Source organism: Fonsecaea erecta (genome assembly GCF_001651985.1).
Source record: "Fonsecaea erecta strain CBS 125763 chromosome Unknown Scaff2, whole genome shotgun sequence".
Taxonomy (NCBI): domain Eukaryota; kingdom Fungi; phylum Ascomycota; class Eurotiomycetes; order Chaetothyriales; family Herpotrichiellaceae; genus Fonsecaea; species Fonsecaea erecta.
The window spans coordinates 994,348-1,015,964 of record NW_017387245.1 but is presented as its reverse complement, the minus strand read 5'-3'; the positions used below and the strand labels follow the sequence as shown (position 1 = coordinate 1,015,964).

General features: G+C 54.7%; 9 protein-coding genes across 9 annotated transcripts; 6 read left to right on the top strand and 3 right to left on the bottom strand.

The window, feature by feature from the left end:
- Positions 1-234: 234 nt before the first annotated feature.
- AYL99_02133 (hypothetical protein) lies at positions 235-1,509 on the bottom strand (the record flags this gene model as incomplete). Its single annotated transcript, XM_018833649.1, has 2 exons — positions 235-1,181; positions 1,299-1,509. 2 exons carry the CDS (start codon positions 1,507-1,509, stop codon positions 235-237), a joined length of 1,158 nt encoding a protein of 385 aa, XP_018696273.1.
- Positions 1,510-2,433: 924 nt separating this feature from the next.
- Positions 2,434-4,164, bottom strand: AYL99_02132 (proline-tRNA ligase; the record flags this gene model as incomplete). Its single annotated transcript, XM_018833648.1, has 1 exon — positions 2,434-4,164. One exon carries the CDS (start codon positions 4,162-4,164, stop codon positions 2,434-2,436), a length of 1,731 nt encoding a protein of 576 aa, XP_018696272.1.
- A 1,538-nt stretch (positions 4,165-5,702) lies between these two features.
- AYL99_02131 (hypothetical protein) lies at positions 5,703-7,590 on the top strand (the record flags this gene model as incomplete). Its single annotated transcript, XM_018833647.1, has 2 exons — positions 5,703-5,784; positions 5,840-7,590. 2 exons carry the CDS (start codon positions 5,703-5,705, stop codon positions 7,588-7,590), a joined length of 1,833 nt encoding a protein of 610 aa, XP_018696271.1.
- A 1,070-nt stretch (positions 7,591-8,660) lies between these two features.
- On the top strand, positions 8,661-10,370 carry AYL99_02130 (T-complex protein 1 subunit alpha; the record flags this gene model as incomplete). Its single annotated transcript, XM_018833646.1, has 1 exon — positions 8,661-10,370. One exon carries the CDS (start codon positions 8,661-8,663, stop codon positions 10,368-10,370), a length of 1,710 nt encoding a protein of 569 aa, XP_018696270.1.
- Positions 10,371-12,394: 2,024 nt separating this feature from the next.
- On the top strand, positions 12,395-14,308 carry AYL99_02129 (hypothetical protein; the record flags this gene model as incomplete). Its single annotated transcript, XM_018833645.1, has 1 exon — positions 12,395-14,308. The coding sequence occupies one exon, from the start codon at positions 12,395-12,397 to the stop codon at positions 14,306-14,308; it is 1,914 nt and encodes a 637-aa protein (XP_018696269.1).
- Positions 14,309-14,418: 110 nt separating this feature from the next.
- On the bottom strand, positions 14,419-15,363 carry AYL99_02128 (hypothetical protein; the record flags this gene model as incomplete). Its single annotated transcript, XM_018833644.1, has 1 exon — positions 14,419-15,363. One exon carries the CDS (start codon positions 15,361-15,363, stop codon positions 14,419-14,421), a length of 945 nt encoding a protein of 314 aa, XP_018696268.1.
- An 821-nt stretch (positions 15,364-16,184) lies between these two features.
- AYL99_02127 (hypothetical protein) lies at positions 16,185-18,073 on the top strand (the record flags this gene model as incomplete). Its single annotated transcript, XM_018833643.1, has 6 exons — positions 16,185-16,331; positions 16,425-16,594; positions 16,677-17,077; positions 17,142-17,460; positions 17,522-17,610; positions 17,670-18,073. 6 exons carry the CDS (start codon positions 16,185-16,187, stop codon positions 18,071-18,073), a joined length of 1,530 nt encoding a protein of 509 aa, XP_018696267.1.
- Positions 18,074-18,443: 370 nt separating this feature from the next.
- AYL99_02126 (hypothetical protein) lies at positions 18,444-19,180 on the top strand (the record flags this gene model as incomplete). Its single annotated transcript, XM_018833642.1, has 2 exons — positions 18,444-18,860; positions 18,935-19,180. 2 exons carry the CDS (start codon positions 18,444-18,446, stop codon positions 19,178-19,180), a joined length of 663 nt encoding a protein of 220 aa, XP_018696266.1.
- Positions 19,181-19,568: 388 nt separating this feature from the next.
- Positions 19,569-20,999, top strand: AYL99_02125 (hypothetical protein; the record flags this gene model as incomplete). Its single annotated transcript, XM_018833641.1, has 1 exon — positions 19,569-20,999. The coding sequence occupies one exon, from the start codon at positions 19,569-19,571 to the stop codon at positions 20,997-20,999; it is 1,431 nt and encodes a 476-aa protein (XP_018696265.1).
- Between the last annotated feature and the right edge of the window lie 618 nt (positions 21,000-21,617).

The window sequence follows — 21,617 nt, the reverse complement described above, 5'->3', positions numbered from 1 at the left end:
ATATATTCACCCAGGGACGAATTGGCGGATTGACTAAATCAATCAATTACTCGTGATCGATCATCCAAAGATTTCCCTCCTTCCTTCCACCTGAAGGGCCAGCCACACCCGTTCGTTTCCTCGCTTGCGAATATGTCCAGATGTGTCTAGTAATTATCATTCCGAAATAGTGGGAAGAGAAGCAAAACAAAACAAGATCTTGTTGCAAAATCATTGCTGGGGTATCATATCGTCTCATCTCTTGCCCTTCTTGCCGCAGGCACTCAACCTGCTCTCCTCAACCACCCGCTCCAGCATCTCCTGGGCTTGTTTCTCTCTCTTCCTGAACCCGCCCGCAAATTTTGGATGCAGGATACTCGCCGAGTTGGCGTGGTCCTCTGCAAATTCGGGGCCGCTCCACCCTTTTTGCTGGCACAGCGCGAGGGCTTCCTCGAGCAGGCCCTGTCCGACGCCTTTGTGTCTATACCGACGCTTGACCGTCCATGCACGTATATATCCGTTTACCGGCGCGTTTTTGCGTGATTTGCCGGAGGAACCCTGAGAAGAATCGCGCACGCCGCGGACGACAATCGCTCCAATGATGTCCTCGCCGAATCGGGTCAGGAGAATGTCGTCTTCGGAACCCACGATGCCCTTGTCCGGATTGTCACGGCCTTCGTTCAGCCATTTCCAGGTCCCGACACGCTCGGCCTCGAAAATGTAGCCGCTCGTCAGCCAGCGCACCGTAATCAGCACAGCCATGAGTATGCCCGCCGACGTCGTGCCAATAATTGCCCAGTCCGAGGCCGCACCTTTGTAGAGATTTTGGTAGGCAAGGCCGAGGAGAAGGACGAGCAGCGAGACAGTCAAGGGGTGGAAAATAACAGCTGCAGAGGCAAGTTGGCGTTGTTGGGCAACAGAGTCGGCAATCAAGCGCAGCGCTTCGACCTTGTCGTCTTCAGTGAGGGCAGGTTTGGTGATGAGCTCCGGGAGCGAGTCAAGGGATCCTGCGTGCTTCTCGGCAAGGGCAGAGGCATCACCAACAGCCTGGGAGTTTTGCGCCAGAGGTGACGGAGAAGGAGGAGGCAGACTGCCCGACGAAGCCATGTCGGCCGGTCTCAAAATGTCTGGGGTGTTGGCGAGAGAGGGCGGGGTAGATTCGAGGTCGAGGATGAGATTTGCCCGCAGGGTCGTCAAGAAGGCTGTTCAGAGCGATGTATTAGAAATCTTTATCTTCCTCTTCTCTCCTCTTTCGCCTCCTGTGCACCAGTTCCCCCCCAACAACGACGAGACAAGAAAAGAGTATGTCGTATTCTCACCGGCAGAAGTTTTGAACCCCGGAATGCGGTCGCCAACGGCAAAGGGTGTGGAGCGACCAGTCTCCCACGAGAGAACCGCAGAAGGAGAGAAAAGAACCGCAGACTTGACAGCAAGGAGGGACGCAGAGGTGAACGAGAATGGCGGTGTTGGAGGCGGAGGAGGCGAGAGGTAGAGATGCTCGGGAAGTCGAAGATGATGGTTCCTGCCCATCTGGACTGCAACAAATGCTGGCCGGCCAGAATTGGCATGTTCAACCTGCTTGCATTGGCGCAGAGGCGTGGGTTGCAGCCCGCAGGCACAGACGCCGGCCGAACCAGCGGCAACGGCGAAAGCCAGGCAAGAAGCAAAAGGAAGTCGGTAAGTAGCACGCAGCAGGGAAATAGGCACAATGGGCCCCCGGAAGAAGAAAGGAAGTGGCGCCTAGACAGCGCCTAGACAGCGCCTGGAATGAGGGAGGCTCGGCGAGGTTGGAAGTGGATGTTCGATGGCAGTGAGGGGCAAAGAAAGAAGAAAAATGATATTAGTCTTATGGTCGGGGGCCACGTTCACATATACCTCGAGGAGACTGGCCAGAGTACGAGGTAGACTTTGGAGATACTTTTGTATCCTTTTCCATTTCTGCTTCTGACGCCATCTAGACTGCATCTATCGTGACTCGTGAGCAAGTACCCGACTTCCTCTCCTCCGATTTCCTGCGTAACCATGTGCCCGGAGACCAGCTTATCGTCCAGGGAGTGGGAGTGGGCTCTTGACACGGGCCAAGCACCTCCTGATAGCAGACGCTTAGAAAATGCTGGCTGCCATTGGGCTGCAGGGGCTGCTGTTGGTTGATCTTATCCTGTTCCTGGAACACTGGACCAACTGGCAACCACAGCCACCTGCAGTTTGTCGCCAGCGCAGTGTCTGATAAAGCTAAAGCAAGCCTCGCCTCCAGTCGTCAAACACCCGACAATTCCCAGTGGTGCCCCCGGTGACAGCTGATATGGCCAACATTGGCCTCGTGATCAAGGAGATTTGAAGTTGAGTCAAACAAATGAATGCACGCATCCTCTGGAACCATTCTGCCACATGACCCCGGCATGACATCCTCATCTCTTGTCTATCTCTGGCCCTTGCCGCTTTCTCTCTATCGAACTAATATGATCGACCGAACATGCACCATGCCTCGGCTAGTTTCGAGCAGCTTGGATTTCCGCATTTGGTCACCCCCTTCTCGATGCCCTCAGGTTGATCGAACGGGATGCAGAGACTCTTCGCACCCATGCTTGGAGCTCGTTCATCCTGGGGCACGCCGCTCTGTTCTTCCGCCTTACGAGCACTGTTCTCCTTGATCTGGTCCTCGCACTCCTCAGTCAAGCAGTGAGGCAACAGGATGACGTTCTTGTCGTTCAGGGCCGGAACGAAATCATCCCAGTTGGTCACCTTCTTGACGTGCGACTTGTATTTGGCGTCCGCTCGATCGTACAGGTCTTTCTGAATGGTGTTCAGCAGCTCCGGGACGGCAGTGTTGAGTTCGCTGATGGCAATCTGACTCTTGCTCTCGGCCTTTGGCAGGTCTCGTCGAGATGCCGTGACGTAGTGGCCCTTGCTCTCTCCAGGTCCGAACTCCAGACGAAGAGGGACGCCCTTCAACTCCCAGTCATTGAACTTCCATCCTGGAGAGTATCCCTCCCGGAAATCTGCTTCTACTCGGACATCGACGGCTCTCAGCACCTCCACCAGTCCCTGGATCTCCTTGTACAATGCTTCTCTCTCCTCCTCCGTGGTCTTGGCTGTCACTCCGACCGGCACGATGACGACCTGGACTTCGACGACACGAGGTGGGATGACTAGACCACGGTCATCACCATGGATCATCACCATCACACCAATGACACGAGTCGACAGACCCCAGGAATTCTGCCAGACGTACAGCTGGTTCTTCTTTTCTTCCTCCGTCTTTGCGTTGGGATCTTGCACGGTGATGCCGAACATTTTGCTGAAGTTTTGGCCGAGACAATGCGAGGTGCCTCCTTGGATACCACGACCCGTGGCGGGAATGTACCCTTCTACGGTCGTGGTATACAGTCCTCCGGCGAATTTCTCCTTGTCGGTCTTCCTTCCTTTGATGACAGGGACGGCGAGAAGCTCTTCATAGATCTGGGCGTACAGATCGAGGATTTCCAGGACTTCCTTTCCCGCATCCTGTTCGGTCAGATGTGCCGTATGGCCCTCTTGCCAGTGAAACTCCCGCGTACGCAAGAATGGCTGCGGATGCTTGAACTCCCATCGGACAACAGAGTTCCACTGGTTGAGTTTGAGGGGCAAGTCACGGTAACTTTGAATCCATTTGGCGTAGTAGGGGTACATGACAGTCTCAGAAGTTGGACGAATGGCGATTTTCTTCTCCAGCTTGGTACTGCCTCCGTGCGTGACCCATGCCACCTCGGCTGCAAAGCCCTCGATATGAGCCTTCTCACGGTTCAACACGTCCTCGGAGACAAAAAGAGGGAAGGAGCAGTTTTTGACCCCCATCTTCTTGATCCTGAGGTCAAACCAGGCTCTAACCTCATCCCACACGAATTGTGACGCAGGCTTGAGGATGTAGCAGCCAGAGATATCGTAGTAGTCGAGCATGTCTCCCTTTAGCAAGACCTGCTGATACCACTCCGAAAAGTCGACGTCTTTGGACACGTCAATCCCAATCAGCGCTGCACCTTCCATCTTTTTTTTCTTTCCCCCTGTTTTCTGAGGAAGTTTCGCTTCCGCCTTGCCAATTGGTTTCTCGGGTGCAGCTTTGGACGCCATCTTCTGTCCAGCTTCAGTCTTGGGCTCTTTCTCGCGGGTTGGAAGTTCGGTTTTGGAGGGGTTTCGAGAGTGGGACATTGTCCTTGAAGACGGCCGCGAGATGTTAAAGGGAGACGACCACGGGAGTGACTCAGGATCAACGGAGTCACAAGCACTCACTGCCTCCCGACTGAACAAATTTGTATACGAGGGAGTCGAGTGCTGTCAGGTTTGTGACTGCTGTGTGACTCCGTCGCACACGAGCAGAGGCCAGACCCGCATTCTAAACCCCGCCAACGTCTAAAATTGTTTGTAGGTCACGTGTTAACGTGCAAACATATGTTCTTGGCATGTTTGACGCCAATTGCAGCCTTCGGAGGAGCGTCCCTTCTCCTTTGGTAGCACATCAACGACCTCCTATCCCTCCCCGTCTCGTTCACATCAAACATTGGACACACGGATGACTTTGAGATTGTACAGCCCGCCAAGGCAAGGATGGCCATCATGGGGACTCGTGGATCGGCGATATGCCTGAACATCGCCGAAAAACCTTGTGCTAACACTGGTCGGAGGCGAGATCGCAGTCGAGAGCAGTGGCAAGAGGCCCTCTTTCATCATCCCCTGTGCTTTGGCATCTTGCCTTTCCTCGAAGAGCAATGTGCGCACCAACAGAACCACTACAGGATCCTCGGGTCGCATCATGATCGCAGCGGACCAGGGTCTCCTACCTGTTGGTGGAACATACGGTAAGCCAAGGGCCCTAATTTATCAACAAAGTGCCTCGACAGACAGATTTTGGAGTGAAACCTCCACCTCTACGTCTCCCTCTTGTGTGATTGTCATCGCAATGTTCCTGTGAGAGGCTCTATCTCAGGAACGTGGACTCGGTACGCCGACGGTGACTGCGAGCACCACAGAAACGCAAATTTCTTCGCGCCAAGGAATCAAAGAGCGACAGCCCTGTTGTGTAAGTCTAGCACGCTTTGAACCTGGATTCGATATTGGCGAGGAAACGTATCGGGACCTACACCGCGGACGAGCCTGGAGGCAGAGGCGCATGCCAAGCGGGTTCAATGGGCCAAGATATGCCAAGGAGGGCGGAGACCTTCCCTTGCTCGTTCGCGGGCCATTCACGCGTCTCCCTCGAAGAACGTGCTCGTTCCGCCGTATATCAAATTCACAGATACGCCCGCTCCGAGTTGCACCCAAGCTTTCTGTGAGGTGGGAGGAGGGCGCGAGAGCGGCTTGCACTTGCTTCTTTGCATCTGGCGGTGGGTTATCGGTCTCTTGGCCTGTATTTCATCTCCTCTCCCAAGAACGCGAGACGAGACTTCGGAAAGGAAATGGCCAACCCAGGCCCTCGGACGTTCTACAATGTGGGTTTCGCTTCACCCGAAGCATCTAGTGCTCCGATCTGATGATCGCTGGGCTCTCCCAGTGGCGTGGGATGGTGAGGAGAAGGAAATCTCTGTCCATCATACCCTACGGTTAAGAGCGCCGGCCCTGCAGCTACATGGAACAATACCTAGCACTGGTCAACATAAAAGCTCTGTTCTGCCGCCCGTTCCTTTCTCTCATCGGACCTCGAGCAATCACAATATCTCTGCCCAAGTGGCATCTGCTCAATCTTCACCAAGATGCCACGACTCAGTCAGTACGATTATGTCTTTGCCCTTGGCACTTTGTTTGCCATGCTCGATGCCTACAATAACGGCGCCAGTAAGTAGCTCGTTCATGTTCCCGCAGCTCCTATGGATGCTAACGGCTTTGCCAGACGATGTAGCAAACAGCTGGGCCACCAGCGTCTCTTCAAGATCTATCACGTACCAACAAGCCATGGTACTCGGAGCTGTGTTTGAGATGCTTGGGGCCATCACAGTTGGTGCCCGAACTGCATCCACCATCAAGAACAAGATCATTCCCCTCGAGGCCTTCCAAGACAACGCCGGCGTCCAGATGCTCGCATTCACTTGTGCACTTGCTGGGGCATCTTCATGGGTCATGTGGTGCACACGACATTCTGCCCATGTCTCATCGTCCTACTCGCTGATCTCGGCCGTCGCCGGTGTGGGCGTCGCCGTCGCTGGAGCCTCTCAAGTCGAATGGGGTTGGAATGGTGGTCAAGGCCTCGGTGCGATATTCGGCGGTTTAGGACTGGCTCCTCTCATTTCCGGGGGTTTTGCTGCGACAATATTCATGCTCATCAAACTGGTTGTGCACATGCGGAAGAATCCCGTGCCATGGGCTGTCTTCACCTCGCCATTTTTCTTCCTCATAGCTGGCACTATCTGCACTCTATCCGTGGTCTACAAGGGCTCTCCGAACCTCGGTCTAAACAAAAAGCCCTCGTGGTACATTGCTTCCGTCACCCTGGGCGTTGGCGGTGGCCTTTTCATTCTGTCCGGCATCTTCTTCGTCCCCTGGCTCCACGCAAAGGTTATTAAGAAGGATCACACTGTCAGAATCTGGCATCTGCCCATGGGTCCGCTGCTCTGGAAGCGACCGTACCCATCTGACACCATAGAGAGAGCGAATGTTCCGGACTACGCCGTCGTTCAAAAGCACGACGACGACGACGATGAAGCCTCGACTCATTCGCCAGCAGACTCTTTGAGTCAGGATGTTGACAAGGTTGAGGCTGACGTCAAACGCCACTCCGCCGGTGCAGGAGAGAAGAGACTCGCAGAAGTCGAGGCTCAGGCCACGCAATTGACCTACAAGGAACGACTTGCCGAAGCCCAAGAGAGGTTCCACGCACGTCTCCGGAAGAAGCGTGGCCCTCTTGGCTGGGCCATGCGCACTCTGCACCACAATCCTATCGGTGAGGGCGAGATCTACGAGCTCCGCAACATCAAAACCTTCCTAATCCGTGTCCCGGCCATGCTCGTCGTCGCCGTGCTGTACGGCGTGAACTACGACATCCACTCGGCCCAGACCGGTATCGCGGGCACGCCCGAGGGTCGGCGCATGGAGCGCGTGTATTCTCACGCAACCAAATACCCCAACGAAGTCGAGCACACGTACTCGTTCGTGCAGGTCATCACGGCGTGCACGGCGTCCTTCGCCCACGGCGCCAACGACATCGGCAACGCGGTCGGGCCCTGGGCCGTCATCTACTCAGCCTGGTCGACGGGAGATGCCGCCAAGTCCAAGGCCGAAGTGCCCGTGTGGCAGCTCGCCGTACTGTCGGCCACGCTCTCGGTGGGGCTCATCACGTACGGATACAACATCATGAAGGTCATGGGCAACAAGATCACCTACCACTCGCCGTCGCGCGGCTCTTCGATGGAGATGGGCGCCGCCATCACCGTGCTCTTGTTCTCGCAGTACTCGCTCCCCGTCTCCACCTCGATGTGCATCACCGGCGCCACCGTCGGCGTGGGCCTGTGCAACGGCACCTGGAAGGCCGTCAACTGGCAGCGGGTCGGGCTCTTGCTCTTCTCCTGGATCATGACCATCCCGATCGCCGGCACGCTGGCGGGTTGCATCATGGGCGTCATGCTCAATGCTCCCCACTTCTTGTAGACGACGATCCCGCATCCGGTTTTTCTCTCCTGATCAATGACGACCCATTCGGCTTTCTCACACGGCATTACACTACCGAGCGCAGCCTATATCACGATAAATGAATTTAGTTTAGAGTCGGCGGAGGAACACCAACGTATAGCTTCTCGTCATAGCGCTGGAAGTCTGCAATGCAGTTTGTAACCTCAGCGCGAGACGGCTTATCGCGTCAAACAAAACAATCGTCGTTCATTTCGTTTCTTGTGGTCCAACCAACTACGTCTGGATAGCCTGACTCAAATTTCATATAGAGCAAGTCTTCCCTTTTGTTCTGGACAATCCATCGAACTTTCATCTCGTCGTAGCTTTCCTCATATATTATTTTGCGACCCAGCCCGTTTTGCTCCGGTGAGTATAGTGCTGCTAGTTTCCATCCTTAATTGCCATGCCTCCCTTTGGAAGGCGGAAGGGCTTTTTCAACGACAACTTCGAAATGATCCTGGAGTGGCCGATCTGAAGATGATGATTCGGTAGACGAATGGATCTACTACCCATAAGCGATAGAGAGGAAGCATTCCTTTGCAGTGTGGTGACGGATTGGGAGCTACGCCGGAGGACATGCAGAACTGCTGGCCAGTTGTACTCTCTGGGGGACCTGTGACATCAACGCCTGGATGGTTAAAAAGAAACAGAACAAGCTGAAGTCTGTTGGCAAGGCTGCCCGGAAGGAAGGTTGTACGCCCCCTTCACGCGTCTGCGGTCATGTAGTGAGATCTAGAAGGCCACCAAGCTTAGGGCATAAACTGTAGCAACGATAGACGTCAGAAGTGGTGAAAGGCACACGGATTGTATTGGGAGAAGCGTGCTGCTTGTCAACAAGATGCCGACGCTGGAGGTGAAGGCAGTCCCGACTAAAGCGGCAAGGCCTGGCTACGTGCCAAGATCGGATGGTGGCCCGCAGTTGTAGCCGCCGCTTTGATACGTGGAGTGAGGCGTCACTAGCGAATCTGCTGGACATTTTTCCTGTCGTTCTGTGAGAAACATCTGGTGTCCTCAATCTACTCGGCGCATTCTTCTGACATTTTATCGCGATGGCTGGCATCTTCGAGGGGCCGCGCAGCGGTGGAACATTATTTCTTGGTGGTCAGAAGATCAGTGGCCAGGATATTCGAGATCAGAATGTCCTCGCAACGCAGGCAATTGCAAATGTTGTCAAATCCTCATTTGGCCCTTCTGGCTTGGACAAGATGATGGTTGACGACATTGGGGACGTTACGGTCACCAATGACGGTGCAACAATTCTCAGCCTGCTCGACGTCGAGCACCCCGCCGGCAAGATTCTGGTCGATCTGGCTCAACAGCAAGACAAAGAGGTGGGAGATGGCACTACGTCCGTTGTGCTGCTTGCTGCCGAACTCCTCCGACGGGCGAACGATCTCATGAAGAACCGCATCCATCCTACGGTCATCATCACAGGGTACCGCCTGGCTCTGCGAGAAGCGGTCAAATACATGCAGGAAAACATTAGCACAAAGGTGGAAACCCTTGGAAGAGAAAGCCTGGTCAACATTGCCAAAACGTCCATGTCAAGCAAGATCATTGGTGCGGATGCAGACTTTTTTGGCAACATGGTCGTCGATGCCATGTTGGCAGTCAAGTCGGTCAATGCACAGAAAAGCGAAACCAAGTATCCGGTCAAAGCGGTCAACATCCTCAAAGCGCACGGCAAGAGTGCAACAGAATCAATATTGGTCAAGGGCTACGCATTGAATTGTACCGTCGCTTCCCAAGCGATGAAGACGAGAATCACCGATGCGAAGATTGCTTGCCTCGACATGAATCTGCAAAAAGAACGAATGAAGCTTGGCGTCCAGATCACTGTCGAAGACCCTCAACAACTGGAAAAGATCCGAGAGCGAGAAGCCGGCATTGTCCTGGAAAGAGTGGAGATGATTCTCAAAGCAGGAGCAAATGTGGTACTAACTACGAAAGGGATCGACGATCTCGTCCTCAAGTTGTTCGTGGAACGTGGCTGCATGGCAGTTCGGAGATGCAAGAAAGAAGACCTAAGGCGGATAGCGAAGGCGACGGGGGCCACTCTGGTGAGCACTCTATCTGATCTGAACGGAGACGAGCGATACGAGAAAGAACTGCTGGGTTATGCAGAGGAAGTGGTTCAAGAACGCATCTCGGACGATGAGTGCATCCTTGTGAAAGGCACCAAAGCCTTTTCGTCGGCCTCGATTATCCTTCGAGGATCGAACGACTACCAACTTGATGAAATGGAACGATCTGTGCACGACTCCCTGTCGGCGGTCAAACGGACTTTAGAGTCGGGCAGCATCGTACCGGGAGGAGGTGCGGTGGAGACGGCATTACACATTTACCTTGAAGAATTCGCCATGACCGTGTCCTCTCGAGAACAGCTGGCAATTGGAGAATTTTCGCAATCCCTGCTGGTCGTCCCGAAGACCTTGGCCGTCAATGCGGCAAAGGATGCTTCCGAACTTGTTGCTCAGCTACGTGTGCGCCACGCGTTAAGCCAGCGAGTCCAAGATGGGGATGCCAATGAAAGGGAAAAGGACATTGCCAAAAAGCGACAGTACAAGAATTACGGGTTAGATCTGATGCGTGGCAAGGTTGTGGATGTCGTCAAGATGGGTGTTTTGGAGCCGAGCATGAGCAAGGTGAAGCAGCTCAAGAGTGCCGTGGAAGCTTGCATCGCTATCATGAGGATTGACACACTGATCAAGCTCGACCCTCCCGAGCCACAGGGTGGAGACGATGGTCATGGCCATTGAGGGGGGGTTGGACAGTAGACGTACATGACATGATACCACACAAACTGAGAACCTGGATCGACATTGACCACGAGTCAAAGCAGTCAACACGGCTCACAGCGAGCACATTCCCATCTTCACCTCGGCGGAGAAACTCTTTCAACCGTCCAGAGAAGAGCACGACGTTGCACCGTGCCCGGCGGGAATACGGTCGTGGAGTGGGATGGAGTCTGCAGGGTGAGCATGGCGACAGGGAATGCTGCGCTTGGGACCTGTGCGAAGGGTGTTGAAGAATAAAGCCTGTGGGCCATGACTGATGAAGCCGTGACGAGAATAGTAGAGCAGCAAGAAACAAATACCCAGGTGAAAAAAGAGGGGCTCAACGACAGCGCGATTTAACACTGATGCTGGTGCTTTCCATGTGAGGGTACTTAGTATATGGTAAACAAAAAGAATCAATCCCTCCTGCCTCACAGCTTCATGTCTTTAGATATTTTGCTTCCATCTTTCATGTCCGGCAGGGCGCAAGGCTGAAGTCGTGCCAAGGCGAGGCTGAGTCTAGTCTATAAGCAGTTTAATCGAAAGGTCAGCCAAACTTGGGCACTCATCACTCTTTTTGTCGTTTACTGTCTCGGCTCACGCGTCGTTGTTGTGAATAAGCCATGAAAAGAAAGCCTTTGCTAGAGTCTGACACAATCCGGGCTCTGCCAGGAACATGACCAGACGAGGAACCTTGAAGCACGCCGAGTGGCGCCCCCTCCTCATCCCCTTATCTAAGGACCGTACCATTCTCACTCGGCGTCGGTGTCGTCGAGAGTTGTATCACTGACCATAGCCCGACCACAACGGCCCGAGGCCCTAACTTCGTCCCAGCACAACTGCGAAGCCACTAATCAGACGATGGCCTCTGCCATCCTGGACAGATCACCGCGTCTGATTTCGTCTGAGCCACCCATGCAGGGAGTCGAACTGGAACAACATTCCATGGGGGACAAGACATCTCGAATTGAAATCGTGGGACAAAGACGCAATAGCGTTCCCAGGTATACACTTCCTCGGCATGTCAGTAACGCAAATCTTGAAGGTTTGGACTTCTATATCTATACAACCAAGCACCAATTGGGCCACAGTTTGTCAGGTACAAATTCAGTAACGAGGTTCTGCAGGGAGAGTGGTCTAGCGGATGATCCTTCAGACGTTAAACAACAAATGAGCCACTGCAGTAGCCCCTAATGGCCTGTCGATTCAAGGTCATCGCGCTTCCCACACCCAGAGGAATCTTCTTACTCGGTACTGTCCATGATCGGCAAAGGCAAGGGTTGGACAGAGACAATGAAGGAAGCAGCTCCTTTTCTTGAGCATTTCATTCGACCTGCGTCCAAGTCCCAACCAGTTCCGATAACCAGGCCTAATCACCTTGGAATATTTGATGGCCTTCACTCGGTGCAGGACTGGGGTCAAAATGCTTTCAGGTCGGCTTCTGATAACCACCTTGATGCCGAACCGCGAGGATACTCGATGTTAGCGAATGACAGTGAATGAACATCTGTCCTTCCAGCTCGGCACGCTCTCACATGCGCCTGAGGCGCCTCCCCGGGTCTGAGCAGCCTGACCAAGGACGCAGATATTCGCCGGTCTGAGGGCAAGATCTACTTATCGACGTGGACGTGGGGATCCCCATTTTAAGGCAGTGGAAGGCTGCTCAGGAGCTCTCCAAACGAAGCCAGATAGTTTTGATGATGCTAGCAGCTACGTGTTTGGTGCGCTAGCTGAGTCACCATGTGTCAGCAGCCAATGACACGTCTCCGCGAGAAAATACTCTGATATTCGAACCCTTCGACGGCATCTGGCCGTACAAACTTGGACGAACAATTTGGAATTTGCTTTGCACGAGGCTCGGTCCGTGCATACAATCACATTGGAAGGAGTCAACACTGAGTTCACGCCAATGAGAATTTTGGAGAGAGCATATATTCTGATGGTCAGAGGTCCAGCTCCTTTCATACTCTGCTTCGCACCTTTGGGCGACTTTGCCATCCTCTTTCATGTCTAAAGGCGTGGACTCTTTCCAAGATGAATGGCAATCGGGTCGAGGTTACTTGCCCGAGGAACAGACCCCTCCTCAGGGCCTCCGTGACTCCATCGGACCAGCGTTATCGGGCTTGACGAGCAGCAGCAGTCCAGGGACTAGTGGTATCCGCTCCACCTCAATACCGGATTGGAGTATTTCGGCCTCGACCGATCAGTTCCCGCCACCGTTATCTAGCCTTTCGTTCGATCGCGACTCCAATCGGCGGACGGTCACACTTCCAACACCAGTGCGGCATTATAGAAATTCATTCTATCTTGGACCTGCCCCCCGACTGTCGAGATCCATCACGGATACCGCAAATGAGCCTGACACTACTGATTTCCCCCCAACGCAGCACAACAGACTCGATATACCGGGCAATTTGAGACACTTGCCAGATGGAACAGCAACACCTGCGTCGGACAGTTTCGTAAGAAGCCTTGTCGCCAGTGTCGCCGAGATCGTCGAGGCATCGTCGGCCCAGCAAGAGGCCTCGACGTCACGGCCCGAGACCGTCGCTGCACGTCCATTCGTTCCAGTGCCCGTGGATCGAGACGATACGAGTGGGAGTACGCTATTGGCCGAAAGCAAACAAACCAAAGGGAAACACAAAAGAGCAGATGACGAAGATGGTGGTCATGGCCCGTGGCCAAAAAACCCGGCCAACATCAAAAAGAAAAGGAAGCCCCAACCAATTCTGGCCTCCAGAGCTCCGAAGATGAGTCATCGGCCTGGTCGGAAATATGAAATGCAGTGGCGCCTTGGCCAGGCACCGACAGCTGGCATCAAAGACACAAAAGAGCAGTCCAACTTTGAACGCGTGCTGACTGCCATTTCGAGCTATCACCGGGGTAACGCAGGTGATATTTGGAAGAGGGCCATGCTTCGAAATGCCGCCGAGTTCGATGGGAACGGCCTCTGTGAGGCTATCGCCGTCTCGGTCATGCTAGCGGCAGGCTTCATCTCCGCCGGCCAGTCCGAGATTGCCAGCCAAGCCCTGAGTCGAATTCTACCGCTTTCCAGAGTCATGTTGTTGAGCCAACACCCACAGGTGTGCTTTTACCTCACTGAGATCAGCATGGACACTTCGACCAACGTATCTGGAAGTCTACGGGCGTCATTCAAGAATTACCTAGCACCTCTGGCTGTCCACATGCTCGGGGAACGCCATCCCTTATCTATTCTCCTCGGGACGCCGTTGACGGTTGAACAGAAGGTGAGACTCCGACGGGAGGGGCAGCGAGTGGCGCATGAGGAGCACGTCCGGGCTTTTGGGACCTACTCCTATCAAACCCTGCTGCACCTGTGGTACTGGGCTCGACTTACTGCTGCGTCGGGCGACACTGCAGAATCGGTCCGGATGTTTGAGGGTTTGATCCAGATGTGGGAGCAGGTGTACTCGGCCAACTCCGCCGTGGCCATTGCTGCCATTATTGAGCAAGCCCGCGTGATGCTCGCCGCGGGTGACGCCAGCATCAAGGTTGAATGCCTCCTCGCTGACGCCCTGCGGCGGAACGAAGTGCTGAGCTCGGGCCAGGCGCTGCAGCCACAGTTTCTGGACGTGGCCGAGTCGAGGCTGCGCGGGAGCAGCCTCATCTTCTCTCGACTGGCGGCGTTCCGGTGTTTGGGGCGTTTGCACCTCATGAGGAACAGTCTCGGCAACGCCATGTCCTGTTTCCAGCAAGCGCTGGACCTCGCCGAGTCGAATCTCGCCGAAGAATCGTCGGTGAGGAAGATGTGCCAGACGGACCTGGCCGCCGTGAAAATGATCCAACTGGAGCAAGCGATGGGGGGCTTGACACTGACAGACCCGATGAGCCGACTTCCTCCCATCACGAGTATCATTCCCCTGGCCCCAGTGGAGATGACGGGGACGAAGATACCATAATGAAAAGTTCAATACTGGCCACCACCTTAGGTAATGTGCTCCTTTTTTGCGTATATACATATCTTTTGCGTATATACATATCATATGACGAGACTATGACGAGTCTCCTACTACTTTATGCTCCCCAGCCACCATCCCAGCTCAATCCCTAATCTCCCCGGCTGATCGTACATGATCAAATGCCCTGCTCCGTCGATGACCACCACATCCTCATCCTTGGCGCCCAGTTTTTCCTTCAATGTCTGCGCTGTCTCGACGGGAATCCACTTGTCCTCCTGCCCCCAGATGATCCTCACGGGCATGTTCCTGCTCACCTCGTGATATCGGCCCTCGACCTCGTCCGTGCTGCGACTGTTCGCCTGCACCATCTGCCTAACGAACCCCTTTCTGCCGTCTTCGGTCGCGATCCAGGGCCTCTTGAGCATCTCCATGGTCTCCCGGCCCAGCTCCCGATACGCCGCGTCGCGGACATACGCTTCGACCACGCCTTCGAACACGGGGCCCGTCAGCGCGTTAAACACGCCCTCGTTCTGCGCCACCAGCTTGAACAGGGGCTGTCCGAAGGGACCCACGGCCACAACGTCGATCAGACACAGACTCCGGAATTCACACCCATGCAGCAGGTGCGCACGCAGGGCCATCAGACCGCCATGGTCGTGGGCCACCACGTGCGCCGCCTTGCTCCGCTGCTGCTGCCAGCCCAGTTCCCAGGACTTGTACAGCGCGGCAAACACCTCGGACTGCTGCGCCAGATCGGCGTCCAAAGCCACCGCCGCATTGATAGTGGTGGCGTCCTTGCGCGGCGTGCCCAGTGGACTCTCGCCGAAGCCCGGGTTGTCGAAGAGGTAGACGTGAAAATAGTTGGCCAGAGACTGGGCGTAGGTGCTCCACACGCGCGACGACCAGGGTGTGCCGTGCACGAAGACCAGTGGTGGCAAGGCCTCGGAGCCCAGCGACGTCCACCGGATGTGGTAGTCGTAGAGGGCGGTCGAGTGGTGGAATGTCTGGGTGAGTTCGACGGTGGACGGCGGTGATGATTGTGATGAGAGATTCATCTTCAGGCTTTGTTTGATCTTGTTTGGAATCGATTTGCGACAGCTGATGCTCACAAGACAGCGACAAGAAGACAACTTGACAATAATTATCACCTCGAGACCTCCACTTCTGTATTTTACCGGGATGGGTGTGTGTGTGGACGATACGAATCTATGATAAATAGTCCAGGAATCACCGTTCGAAAATATCTATATATATACAGGTATATATTACCATATATGGAGATTAAGTCCGATTTCTGTCCCTCCGTATATAGCTATTACATACGTGGGTACAGTAAGTCGGTACAATACATGTGTAGATGAGTTACATGAGCCAAGCAAGCAAGGGGCTAAGGAGGGGCTTCACGCGTATAACGCTGACAAATATGATAGTACTGTATGTATACAATAGCACCAGTGGGTGGATGAATGGAGAATACATAAGCTAGCAACTAGGTGATAATGATTGATTGATTGATTGAGTGATGTATACATAAAGGCAGAAAATCCTTGGGCTCTATCCTGAGTCCCTCATCTACCACGATATACATAGAGATAATACAACAAGTAATAATACATGTGAATGATGTGATACTTACATACGTACTAGCGTCTTAGCTGTCGGTGCATAGTTGCAACCTCGACGCGAGCATCGTCCCACTTTATGTATTACTTCTTCTCTTTGTTGCTTTTCTCATGCACACTGCAGATATTCTACCAGGTTGTTCAAATGATAACACGACGTCGAAAGAGAGTTATCCAGTCAATATTTGTGACGATGATCGTCGACCTGGACGACAAACGCCCTTTCATCTAAAGAAATGTCCTCTTCATTCGTCATGACCCTGGTACGAATGCGACGCTCGACAGAGCGTCGCATCCGTGATGGGTGGGTGGACTGGCAACAGCGGATGCGCGAGACAGTGCAGAAGAACGGCCATCTGGGACTGATCTGTTTCGGAGGCCCGCCTGTTCATTTCCAAATTGTCAGTCTTTGTCTATCGATTTCCCCTGGACCTCTGCTATGGCAAGCTTGTCCTTCTGATTCTAACCATCCACGCCCACTCTGTGAAAAACAGCTGCACAAGCGCTTCGTGGAGAAATACCAATGGCTGGACGAGCCTATGTTCCAGGAGCTGTTCGCCGTCACCCAGGCGCTGTCGGGCCCTGCGAGCACCAAGATGCTCTATTGCATCAACCTCAACCGCAATGGCTTCTTGTCCGCGCTGTCGGCGTTCCTCTTGTGGTCGTGAGTTTCCCCCATCCTCTTTCTTCCCCGTGCCCGTCACAAGCTCTGGCTGATGGGAATCACCTCTGCTGCACACACACAGACTTCCCGGGGCCATTGGAATGTACGCCCTGTCACTGGGCATATCCAACGTCGGGGACATCCTCCCTGCGCCGGCCTATGCCTTGCTCTCGGGTCTGAACGCCGCCACTGTCGGAGTGATTGCTCTGGCGGCCGTGCAGTTGTCCCAGAAGGCCATCACAGACCAGATCACCCGGATCCTGGTGTTTTTGGGGGCCACGGCGGGCATGCTGTACAACGCCCTCTGGTTCTTCCCGGTCTTGATCTTCCTCGCCGGCCCGGTCACCATTATCTGGGACTTTCGACTGCTGCATCCCCTAGTCAAGAAGGCACTGGGGGTGGCACGTAGGGTGAGACCGCGACACGACGGGGATGAAATTGAGATGAATACTGCAGATCGGCCACCAGGGCATCAACTGCAGTGTAGGTCATGCCGACTTGCTCCTTACTCTTCGATTTAGTCCATCGGCTGACACCATATCATAAGCCACCGGGACGGACCACGGCACTCCGTCTCCCAGGCAAGAGACGGAAGGTTCAGGACCCCCCACTACTTCCGATGATGCCCATGGTGTCTCGAGTAGCAGACAAGATGCAAGAATCATCCCGGCGGGCAGAGACTTGAAGGTTTCTTGGAAATTCGGCACGGTCCTCATAGCAGGGTTCTTCCTCACCTTCATCACCGTCATGGTGCTGCGTGGAGTCGTAAAACATCGACCACTACTGTTCAGTCTCTTTTCCAACATGTACCTCGCGGGAACCATTATCTTTGGTGGTGGTCCTGTGGTGATTCCCCTTCTTCGACAGTGAGTGTGTGTCTAGAGGGTTACGGTCCAAACACAGCTAAGAACATTGCCTCAATTCCAGGTATATCGTCACGGAAGGCTGGGTGTCATCCCGGGATTTCCTTCTGGGGTTGGCCATCATCCAGTCCTTTCCAGGACCGAACTTCAACTGTGAGTCCTAGATAGAACCTGCATTCATCCCAAGGCATCTTGTTGATTCTGTTCAATAGTCGCCGTATATCTCGGCTCACTGACTGCGATCAACGCGTCCATCCCCAGTGCCGCGGGTGCCATCCTAGGCTTCATCGGCATCTTCGCGCCAGGCTTGGTGCTCGTGCACGGCACCATGGGCCTGTGGAGGGCGCTGCGCACTCGCCGATGGGTAAAAGCCGGCCTGCGCGGTGTCAACGCCGCCGCGGTCGGGCTGATCTACACCGCCATCTACCGGCTGTGGGAGATCGGCTACGTCGACGAAGAGTTCACGAGCGGCTCGAGCCTGGGCCGGGATCCCTGGTGGGTGGTTGTCACTGCGACCAGTTATGTCGGTGGATGCTGGTTTGGGGTTCCTGTCCCCGTGGCGATCCTACTGGGAGGTGTCATGGGCCTCGTTCGCTATGGCGTGACATCGAGCTGAGAGTGTCCCAGCCAGTAGAGGTCTGGGTGAAGACGGTGAAGCGGTGCACCATGTCGTAGGAGAAGTCTTTCTGGCTGCCACAGTTGTCGTCCAAGTGGGAGCCGTGAGTATGGTGTCGGCAGGGCATAGTACAGTACGTGGTCAACGGCAACTGTCAGCAATTGTCGACGCCGCTCGTGGGTCGAGAGTCATCAGATGGCCGTCTGCCAGCACGTCCCTTTTCGACACCTTGCGTCGTCGGACAATGAACAAGAGAGTGAAGCGTGAAAAATCCGTTACTTTGGGCAGTTTGGCAGATCAACCCACCTTCATTCGCATGTCTTTGCCTTTCGTTGTCTGGCCCCTTCCTTCCCTCATCTTTTCCAACACCATGGCCGACGACGACGAGAACATCGACCGAGATTTCCTGCCCGGTGGTCTGCCCCAACATGAGCTATGTGACTGGTTCCTCCAGAACAACCATGCCGGGTTCGAAGCGGCCCTGTACAAGCGCCAAAACGAGATCCTCTGGCTGGCTCGCCTCCGCCACGGTCTCGCTTTTGCGTCTGTCCCTCTAGACTCCAACAACGCCGTCCCCTTGATCGAACTCGTCGTCATCAAGGACATGCTCGCCTACGCCCAGGAGATCCAGCACCTCCTCGAGATTGCCCAGCTCTTCCAGATTCGCATTGCTGTGCACAACGAAATCAGCCATGCCCAGGCCGCCCTCCGTCCCGACTTTCGTCGCTCCTTGAGCATGGCCGTAGCCCACGCGGCTCACTTGTTTTCCCAGAACATCCTCGATGCGGTTTGTTACTCCTCCCCCCACTGTCTCGTCCTTATCAATGTGTTCTGACTTCCTCTATCTGTCGGTGAACCCAGCAAATACAAGCGACGATCAACTTGCCCGCGCCGCCTCCGGGCCCTCCGCTGAAGTTCTGCGACAGTCCGAGCTGCAACGCCATCTTTTTGGCCGGGATTCCTGGACATGCCGTCTTGTATCCTGGGGCATGGGTGGTGAGCTGTCAGACGCCACACCACGAGACGATCGATGCCAATCGGGTGGTGGCCTGGGCTTGGCTAGCGGTGAGCAGGGGTTGGATACTGGGGCCCGTGCGGTCTTCTTGAATATGCCTGTCTGGACTTCAAGAGGGCTGGGAAGAGGCTATCTTTTACCCGAGCCAGGAGTCAGGAATCAGTGGGAGAGATACAACACAACCCAATCCAAACAAACAAGCACCGACCACGAGAACAATGGTTTAGCCAGAGATAGAAGAATGTCTATTGCATATTGCAGTGAAAAGAGTCCCTGGCACTAGCTGCCGTCACGTGGCTAAGTCATCGGCTGACTCATCATTTCCCCCGCGCCACCACGTGACCAGCATTATTCTCCGTCTGCTCTACTACTGCATGTACTGTGAATACATCCTTGACTTGGACATACACATTTTCTCATTCCATATTTCACTGAACCCAGCTGCTCCAACCTCTGACAAAAGTGATCGTGTTGCAAAACATGGTCGCCGAAATCATCACCACCATCTCCCCCACCACCAACAAACCCCTCCTGACCCGCCACGGCCTGTCACCGCACGAGATCCTGCGCCTGGGCACCACTGCGCAAGCCGCTTTCAGGTCGTTCCGCGCCTCCCACCCGACCCTTCCCTCCCGGCAGCAGATCGTGTCCACGGCCTTGCAGACGCTGCTGGCCAAACAGGATGTCCTCGCCCGCGAACTCACCGAGCAGATGGGCCGGCCCATCGCCTACACGGCCAAGGAAATTACCACGGCCGTCAAGAGGGCCGAGTACATGAACCGTGTGGCGCCGGACGTGCTCGAGCGCGACGCCACAATCCACGGTGAGGAGGAACACGGGTTCAAGCGGTACATCACGCGCCGCGATCCCGTGGGCGTCGTGCTGGTCATCTTCGCCTGGAACTACCCCTACCTGATCCTGGTGAACAGCCTGATCCCCGCCCTGCTGGCCGGCTGCGCCGTGATCCTCAAGCCGAGCCCTCAGACGCCCACCATCGTCGAACACATCGTCGACATCTTCCAGAGTGCGGGTCTGCCGCCGAACGTCATCCAGTACCTCCACTGTGGGAGTCCTACGGACCTCAAGCCCTTGATCCTCTCCCCGGACGTCAATCACATCTGCTTCACGGGGTCTGTGGCGGCGGGAATCGCCATCCAGACATTGGCGGCGTCCCGGGTGTCTTGTTCCGTGGGACTGGAACTCGGTGGGAAGGACCCCGCGTATATTCGCCCGGACGTCGACGCGGCCTGGGCGGCGGAAGAGATCGTGGACGGCGCCATCTTCAACTCGGGCCAGTCGTGCTGCGCCATCGAACGCGTCTACGTCCACGCTGACATCTACGACTCATTCGTGAAGGAAGTCAAGAAAGTCCTAGAGGGATACAAAGTCGGAGACCCTTTCGACAAATCCACCCACGTCGGGCCCGTCGTTTCTTCCCGGTCGAAGGCGACGATCGAGAAGCAAGTCGCGGACGCCATCGCCGCGGGCGCCGTGGACGAGACGCCGCACAACGCGACATTCAAATCGCCCGCCGGGCCCGCGGAGGGCAATTGGGTGGCACCCGTGCTGCTCACCCACGTGAACCACGGCATGTCGGTCATGCGGGACGAGACGTTCGGACCCGTCATACCGGTGCAGAAAGTGTCGAGCGACGACGAGGCGGTCGCGCTGATGAACGACTCGCAGTTCGGGCTCACGGCGTCCATCTGGACGAAAGACACGCGCCGGGGCGAGGAGCTGTGCGGGCGCGTCGAGGCCGGCACCGTGTTCGTCAACCGCGCCGACTTCCCCAGTCCCGACCTCGCCTGGACGGGCTGGAAAGACAGCGGCAAGGGCGTCACCCTGAGCAGGTTGGGGTTCGAGCAGTTTGTCAAGGTCAAGAGTTTTCATGTCAAGGAATACCCCAAGTGAGGGAGGGAGAGAGTCAGCGATAGGGATGGGGATTTCACGATGATGATGATGATGGATGGATGGATGGATGGATGCTTGGTTATTTGGTGAATGGATTGAGAATGGTTCGTAGGAAGGCAGGGAAAGAGGGGGAATATCACATATAGATGAACAATACCCGATAGAAGCATACGGATAGACAAAAAGGAAGTAAAGTAAAATCAAGTAAGTGCCTGGCGTCGAAGCCAGCCAGCCAGTGAGTGCGTGCCTTCAAGGGACTTGGAGACTAGAAACTATCCACCATCGAGTGAATGAATGAATGAATTGATGAGATGCCACGAATATACCTAGTATATATACATACGTAGAAGCATATACATACATTCATACATACATACACAGCATCACGGCCTCCTCTCCGCAATGACGAGGGGAACTTAAGCATCCCTTCCCATCCCATAATACATGGGATCCAGGACCAAGTTCTTGGTGATAGAGAGAAGATCTTCTTGATCGATCATCGTCGATCAATCCACTAAATCAATCAATCATCTCGTAGAGCCCTTGAATTACTGTAGTTCCTCAAAGGCACCGACCGATAGAATTGACCGACCGACCGACCGACTGATTTACAGAGTC